The sequence below is a fragment of the Priapulus caudatus genome, unplaced genomic scaffold, assembly GCF_000485595.1.
Source record: "Priapulus caudatus unplaced genomic scaffold, Priapulus_caudatus-5.0.1 Scaffold253, whole genome shotgun sequence".
In the NCBI taxonomy this organism is placed as follows: domain Eukaryota; kingdom Metazoa; phylum Priapulida; class Priapulimorpha; order Priapulimorphida; family Priapulidae; genus Priapulus; species Priapulus caudatus.
The window spans coordinates 100,703-109,060 of NW_014577314.1; the positions used below are offsets into that span (position 1 = coordinate 100,703).

Here is an 8,358-nt window from a genome sequence, read left to right on the forward strand (position 1 = left end):
GAGAGAGAGAGAGAGAGAGAGAGAGACAGACAGACAGACAGAGAGAGAGAGAAAGAGACACAGGCAGAGAGCGAGAGAGAGAGAGAGAGAGAGAGAGTGAATGAGAAAAAGAGCTAGGCAGAGAGAGAGAGAGAAAAAAGGTGAGGGCAAGAGAGTGGCATGCAGGGAGGCAGGCAGGCAGGCAGTCAATGAGTTGTTCATACACACAGAAAGACTTAGCAGGTAGAATTACACGAGACTGGTTGCAACCGATCACAGTGAGTGACAGTGAGGCATGATCGCATCATCACCTTTTTTATTAATATTATCATTATTAAGCCTTTATTGCATGTAACTCAAATACAAATACATGTACTGAAAACCGTCTTTTTAATGTAGAAAAAATCTGATAAATGAAATAGTGTTGAACAGTTAAAATAATGGAATTTCAGTACAGAGAGCGATAACAGTACAAAACAGCGCTATTCAAACGTGAAGGAAAAATATTACAAAAAGTGTACAAAAGTGTACCTCTCCCTTGTCCTTGCAACTGATCACAGCGAGTGATAGTGAGTCATGATCACCTCTCCCTTTCTCTCGGAGTATTAACCAGGAATGAGTATTGTGGGAGTGCAGAAAAAATATTTGGGAGTGCAATTTTTTTGGCATGTGTGTCTTGAGATCCATATTTTAGGCCGTGCTACACATTTTTGGCCGTGCAGTTTCAAAACTGACCGTGCGAATCACGGCTGCACGGCTCGCTGGCTAATACGTTTCTCTCCCTCGTCCTCGCAGGGTGGGAGGCGCGTGTTGACACTCACGGCCGCATATTCTACATCGATCACGTGAACCGGACGACGACGTGGGAGCGACCGCAGGCAACGCCGGCCCTGCAGCGCAAGGCCAGCACGGCCGCGAGCGAACACGAACGCGAGCAGTTCGATAGACGGTGAGCATGCGCAGCATCCGCTGTAGCGGCTTCTAGCTCGTTAAATAAGTTCATTCGGTTGGTAGACTAATAGATCTATCTGGTAGGTTGGTAGACTAATAGATCTATCTGGGTTAATTGTTACTCAACCGTGAAGATTGAAAACGTACACCTGACATTTCGTCTCCTATCAGGGGGCTTTCTCATGAGAAAGCCCCCTGATAGGCGGCGAAACGTCAGCTGCACGTTTTCAATCTTCACGGTTAATTGGGATTCTAGCTTTTAGCTTCTTTCCATCACGGACCATATTATATTTATTTACATTTTTTTACATTTTTTTTTCTTACCATGTATATTTTATTAATATTACACCGTTGGAAAACGTTGCCTTCTGTGAGGGACGTTATAGCCTGTGTCGGCCGAACTAGTCGACTAGCCGGTGTGGTGCTAGTCCTGCTCAAATGGATGTGATGCAATCGTGACAGATAGGTCAACTCTCCACCTCTGTCTCTAATGGCATCTGTGGAGTACAGGTTGCCACTCTGCCAATACTTGTAGATATTTAACAATATTGCAGATACTCATCAAAATACTGAAAATATTGGTCACGCTTGGTTTGATTCAGAATGGAAAAATTTGTTGCTCTGAGAGAATAGCAATGAAAAGTGTAATTAATATATGTCTGCTCTAAAGTCTGTTATCCTAAAGCGATTGGGATGTTTTTGACATTTCTGAAGTGCAGTCGTTATTGCTGCAGATACCAAAGCATACGAAGAACAATCAACAGAAATAGAAATGACGACCTGGCGTCATTGTCCATAGCCCGACCTGACACATCACCTAGGCCTGCTGCACAAGGTACTCCTCCCTCCCTCCTACCTCTTCCCTCCCTCCTTCCTCCTCCCTCCTTCCTCCTCCCTCCTCCCTCATCCCTCCCTAGCACACTCATACCTTTGTCATGTCACCTTGCTCAGCTTAATGACGATAGTTGTATCGTATTTACGTATGTTATTTTGTATATCCAGGATTTTATCTTGATTTTGGTCTGACTATTGGACCCATTCATGATCCAAATCAATGTTAAATTACACAATTTAAAAGCAGAAATTTACCTTATTTTTCCTAATTTGTCTGTTTATTTTTTACAATGACCATCATCATTAAAAAAAACTATATCCAATATAATCATATTCAGTAATTCTACCACCCAGCGTCACTGCATATCGTTGCGTCAAATTTCACAAACAAGGAAATATTTACGTAATATAAATCGTCGGGTAATAGACGCAGTTACCAAAATAAAACCCTAATGTGATGGACGCATATACAGAGACTCCCCGACTTACGAACAGGTTCGGTTCCGAGCGGTCGTTCGTAAGTCGAACATATGTACGTACGTATACAGTATTGTACAGTAGTGTAGTATATGTACGTGTGAACATCGAGTAACCTAGAAGGGTACTACATAGTGTAAACTTATACGTGAACACAGGAGTTGGCGAAAGTCAAAATCAGGGGGGCGATTGTGTTTTTTTATTCACCAATATTGACATTATACACTAATGGACTTCAGGGCAAATTGTTCGTATCATCGAAAGTTCGTAACTCGAATGTTCGTAAGTCAGGGAGTCTCTGTAGCTGCTTGCACGGAACCTTTGCAGCGACGCAAGCGCAGTCACCTCAGAGAGCTGCTGCCAGGAGTCCATCACCTGCTAACCAGCAGGCAGTGGCATCGGGGTCCGCGCCCGGCGTCGCGAAGGGTGCCCCACAGAGGGCGCCGGCGGTGCTGTTCTTGTCGCGGCCGGACTTCTTCCCGTTGCTGCACACGAACGAGATGGCGTTCGGCATGTACACCGGCAACACGACACTGAAGCACATGATATCGAAGATACGCAGGGATAGCGGCGCGTTTGAGAGGTAGGACTTACAACTGGGAGCGATGTCGCAGACAGCCGAGGTTTCGAGGGTCAGGGTAATTGTTAACTCTAGAGGGATTAGGGTTAGATTACCGACTTCACAGGCTTATGTTACCCTCACATGACAGGCTTGGGTTTAATTTAACCTTACATCACAGTAAGCAGTACAACAGATACCTGGATTTGACCATGAAGTGATCAGGGTTAGGGTTAGGTTACCTACGTCGCAGGCTTAAGGTAATGTTCCATTGCAGTTAGCAGTATAACAGAGACCTGGATTTGACCTTGAAGTAATCAGGGTTAGGGTTAGGTTACCTACGTCGCAGGCTTATGTTACCCTCACATGATAGGCATAGGGTTAATTTAACCTTACATCGCAGGCTTAAGGCAATGTTCCCCTCACTGTGCAGGCTTAGGGTTAATTTAACTTTACATCGCAGGTACCAGCACAACAGAGACCTTGTCGTCTTCCTGAACCTATTCGCCGATTCCACCATCGCCTTGCCTGTCAACTGGGAGCTGAAGACAGACAAGACGGGGAAGTCCTTCTTCATCGACCACGTGCGCAAGACTACGACCTTCATTGATCCGCGACTGCCCGTGGAGGTACCAGCGATCAACCCCCAGAGCCTGCAGATGCCGTCGCCGCGGCGACCGGGCATGCTGCAGACATCGGTGCGTATCCATAACGACGGAGAGCGTATCTCCCAGAGTGTACGCATCCCGCGTTTGGTCGGTCAGTTGGCGCGTGCTTTCTCTCTCTCTCTGTCTCTCTCTCGCTTTTTCGCCTTCTCTCTCTTTCTCTCGCTCGCTCTCTCGCCCCCCTCTTGCTCTCTCTCTCTCTCTCTCTCGTTTTCTCTCCCTTTCTCGCTCTCTCTCACTCACTGATGCCGAGTTGATGACTTGTGGAATTTTTCAGGGCCCAGTGCCGCCACCGCGACCTCCTGGCATCACGTTGGTGGCGCCCCCTGTGCCTGAGGCTCCCGTGGCATACAACGACAAGGTGGTCGCGTTTCTACGGCAGGCAAACATCAACGAGATTCTGGCAGCGCGCCAGCCAAGCTACGGTAGGCGTTATGTTAGTGGCTGTTCAGCATCACGTTGGGTAGGAAAAATAATATATATATTTTGTATTATTATTGCTAGTAGACATGCGTGTGATGTATATATAGATGTTCAGATGTTTTATCGATCATCCGCAAATGCGCAAGGTTGCGGCAGCGCTCATTTAGAGTTATTGGCGGTATATCTAGGGGGCCACACGTGTGATTGATTTCCTGCACAATCCAAGATAACATTTTTCATTGTGTGTCTAAAGCTGTGGACACACTACGCGATTTTTCATGCGATCGAGCCGGCTGGCTCAGTCGGGCGACTCTGTGGACACACTACGCGACTGAGTCGGGCGACTCTGTGGATTTTCAGCACGCTGATTGGCTGATGAATTGTACAATCGGCCGGCTCAATCGCAGACCCGGGCACACTAGGCGATTGCAGCCGGCCGGCTCAAATAATTATCAAACATGTTTGAATCGGGCGACTCGGCCGGCCGACACGAAAATCGATCGCGACTCACTGGACACTACGCGATTTTTCATGCGATCGAGCCGGCCGGCTCGGTCGGCCGGCTCGATCGCATGAAAAATCGCCTAGTGTGTCCACCCCTTTAGCAACGCGGATTTTGTCGGAAGTGTGGCTGTAGCATCTGCTCTCGTTACAGCGTCCAACAGCAAGGTGAAAGACAAGGTGAATCTAATACGCATGGAGGGAACGAAGGCCCTTACAAAACTCAGCAATGATGTGGACCTCATCATACTGTTGAGGTGATTGCTAACTCAGCATCAGCTGTTTGCAGTGCATGTGTAGTAGAGACCCATACTGTCTACTGCGTGCATATCCCATGTACTTCTATGTGGGTTCGATGAACCTATACCCTGATGCATCGAGGTCTAGAGTTAGAGATGAATGAGTGACAGTCCATAGTCACCGCGTGCATGTGCATCTGTTTTTTTTTTCATCAGGGACGAAATTTGGTAACATTAAAAGTAGGTCATGTCAGTAATTCAATGTATAATTTTCGTGACATTTACGTGATATTTGTATTATGGTGTGTGTTTCGCCAGGTCGCATGCAATAATTTTTGTCCATGTCAAATGTAAAATCTTCGTTACATAATCACGTGATATTCGTGTGAGAGTGTGCGTTTCACCGCGTAAATGTATCGATGCTTCGCGCGTGTGTAAGTCATTAACGACGTGTCTTCCGTTGCAGCCTCTTCGAACAGGAAGTGATGTCATACATCCCGGAGGCGCTGGTGCGGCTGGCTGCGTCTAACTCCTCCGCCTCCTCCGCCTCATCCCACGAATCGCCCGTCGTCCCGCGCGCCAACGTCAGAGCTCCCGCCCCCTACAGGCGAGACTTTGAGACGAAGCTGCGTGGCTTCTATCGGAAGCTGGAGTCGAAAGGCTATGGGCAGGGCCCAGGCAAGATCAAGTATGTAGAGGGGGGTTCCCCGGACTTGATTTCATATGCAGCAGGGTAGGGGCCAGCAATATATGGCCGTGCAATAGATCTATTTGTGGCTGAATCAATATATGTAAATGCTACTTACACATGTTTCGCCCAGTTTAAGTTACCAGACTACCTGTTGCAACCAATATATTTATATATGCATGCTTGGCCAGCTGAATGTGGCTGTATGAAAATTGTGATTATTTAGCAAATGTCACAGTGAATATTTCTGTGTGGGACCTGAGCGTGATCGGACACAGGGCGTCTTGGGTAAAAATATACAGCATTATGCTTTAGATAGTTTGTAGATGCTTAAGCTTCTTATATGCAGCTCACATCTCTTCTATGCAGACACACGACGACACGATTTTCCATTATGTTGCCAGCAAACTGAATGTGTAAACTGCCTAACTCGGAACAAAAGGCAGCTACTAACGACTCTTGCGCCCTCGGCGATGCGGTGTGGCTTGCTGAGCTAATCTTTGACCTATTTACAGCTGCCTTTTGTTTCGAGTTAGGCGGTTTACACATTCAGTTTGCTGGCAACATAATGGAAAATTGTGTCCTACGTTTTAGTCTGTATCTCCGGATTGCGGGTGTATAGGAGGAAACGATTTCGCACGATGCTAGGCGAATGTACTGTGTACGATTTGAGCTCAAGTTGGTTGAGTTACGCATAGTAAATCGTAGATATTCTAAGGCTAGTAAATGACGAATTTCCCTTGTTTTTTGAAGTCACACTCCTTCCCTATTATCTACTCCTGATATATATATATAAATTGATGACAGGAATGCATCCAAACTGCTTACACGTGCATGACGTAAGTCTGTTGTAATGTTCACTTCTTTCTAAAACAAGTTGCTGCATGCGATTGTGTACATTGATATGGCTGTGTGCAGGTTAACAGTGAGACGAGACCACGTGCTCGAAGATGCATTTACGAAGATCATGCAGTGCCACAAGAAAGAACTTCAGAAGAACAAACTCTACATAACGTTTGTCGGCGAGGAAGGGTGAGCAGAGATGTTCAGCGTGTTCACGTAATTCCTTTATGAACGGTCACTGTCGCACAACTCTTTAGGTGACCTTTGTATACATTTTTGTACATCTTTGTATTTGTGTACATTTTTGTACATCTTTGTATACATTTGTCACAACTTCAACAATCCCTACTTGTCAGGTATAGTGCTTCCTCACATTATGACATATACTCATCTCTGCTTGTATTGTTACGCTGCGACGGTTTGCTCAGTAGATGAGTAGTGAAGTGAAAAGTCGGGTGGTTCAGTGCGTTTGGAATACATTTGCTAGTATCAGTTTTGTGATCGTTCGTTTTCAGGCTTGACTACGGTGGACCGTCACGCGAGTTCTTCTACCTGCTGTCGCGTGAACTCTTCAACCCCTACTATGGCCTGTTTGAGTACTCGGCCAACGACACCTACACCGTGCAGGTTTCCCCTGTGTCACAGTTTGTGGAGAACCATCTGGAATGGTGAGTGTGTCTGTGCTAGTGGATGCAACATGCATTTGGGGATTAGTGGGCAATTATTACGGGAGATAGGAGGGATTTTATATAGCTAGTGTGATGCGTAGCTTTATGCAATGCAGTGGAGGATTATTCAGTGGGTCGGCAGTTTGGAGTACCACACTGCAGGCATCGTTTCTCAACATGCCCAGTCAAGGGTGGACACTGTAGCGGTTTTGTAGTAGTTAGGTGGCTCAGAATGATTGAATTCAGCAGCTCGTTGAGACAGTTATTCCTGTTTCAGGTTCAGATTTGCAGGTCGTGTCTTGGGGCTGGCCCTCATACACCAGTACCTATTAGATGCTTTCTTCACCAGACCCTTCTACAAAGCCTTGCTGAGGCTGTAAGTTCTCATTCTGATTGTGCCACACTTACATTTCGCACCTTTATTTAAAATATGCATCATCATAATGTAAAATTTATTCAGTTAATGACCATTTTGCTCACTGCGGGAAGGGGGGGGGGGTCATTTTATTATTGAAAAGAAATGTTTCCAGTTATAGCTAGACTGTTTTCAAGCTGAAAACGAGACGACTTTGATAAAACTGTTAATACGTGCTCTGCTTTGACAACGTAGTAAACATGCACTGATTGAGAAAACTCTCAACTTGTCATTATGCATGGCTCTAACTGCGCTATTCACATGTGGTTTTTCAGGCCATGTTCACTGAGCGATCTTGAATCATTGGATGCAGAATTTCACCAGAGCTTGCTCTGGATTAAAGAGAATGATATCACCGACATTCTTGATCTCACATTTAGTGTCGATGAAGAAGTGTTCGGACAGGTTAGTGGTAGGCGCCACCTGGGGATGAAATATGTCAACAATGCTAATCGAGTTATGACGCGACTCGGATGTATGCTGCGAGGCACTAGCTGTAGTAGCTAGTGTTTGTGTAAGCTTTTAAGATAGAGCTTCATATCGTGAGGGATTGCTAATCTTCAATTAGCTTCCTCATATAAAACAAAAGCACCTCAAGAAATACCACTTTAATGACCGTTTGCAGATTTTTTGTTAAATGCTCGAAAAAACAAAAAAAAACATTTTAGTTTTAATTGCCGCGTGGCACGTAACGCGCTCAACAGACCAGTATCTTCACTCTTCACATTGCTCGTAAATACGAGAACGTTCGCTCGCCGAATCGTCGTGCGACGCCTGCTGCCCTCTGCAGGTGACCGAGCGCGAGCTGAAACCCGGCGGCATGGACGTGGCAATGACGGAGAAGAACAAGAAGGAGTACATCGAGCTGATGGTGCGCTGGCGGCTAGAGCGGGGCGTCTGCGAGCAGACGGACGCGCTAGTGCGCGGCTTCTACGACGTCATCGAACACCGCGTCGTATCAACGTTCGACGCGCGCGAACTGGAGCTAGTCATCGCCGGCACAATGGAGATCGACATACAGGACTGGCGGAGAAACACCGAGTACAGATCCGGTACGCACTGCCCCTGTCTGTCTGTGTAGTGTGTATATATATATATATATATATATATATATAT

At 46.2% G+C, this 8,358-nt stretch overlaps 1 protein-coding gene across 1 annotated transcript in view; it reads left to right on the forward strand.

The window, feature by feature from the left end:
* The window catches only part of LOC106808090 (E3 ubiquitin-protein ligase HECW2-like), a 30,257-nt gene that overhangs the window by 18,302 nt on the left and 3,597 nt on the right, over positions 1-8,358 (forward strand). The window contains exons 12-23 of the mRNA XM_014810655.1: positions 775-928; positions 1,665-1,765; positions 2,569-2,824; positions 3,264-3,498; positions 3,743-3,890; positions 4,544-4,646; positions 5,095-5,316; positions 6,235-6,348; positions 6,675-6,827; positions 7,105-7,203; positions 7,518-7,647; positions 8,033-8,294. Coding sequence (XP_014666141.1) covers positions 775-928; positions 1,665-1,765; positions 2,569-2,824; positions 3,264-3,498; positions 3,743-3,890; positions 4,544-4,646; positions 5,095-5,316; positions 6,235-6,348; positions 6,675-6,827; positions 7,105-7,203; positions 7,518-7,647; positions 8,033-8,294 — 1,977 coding nt within the window. The remainder of the gene's footprint in view (positions 1-774; positions 929-1,664; positions 1,766-2,568; positions 2,825-3,263; positions 3,499-3,742; positions 3,891-4,543; positions 4,647-5,094; positions 5,317-6,234; positions 6,349-6,674; positions 6,828-7,104; positions 7,204-7,517; positions 7,648-8,032; positions 8,295-8,358) is intronic.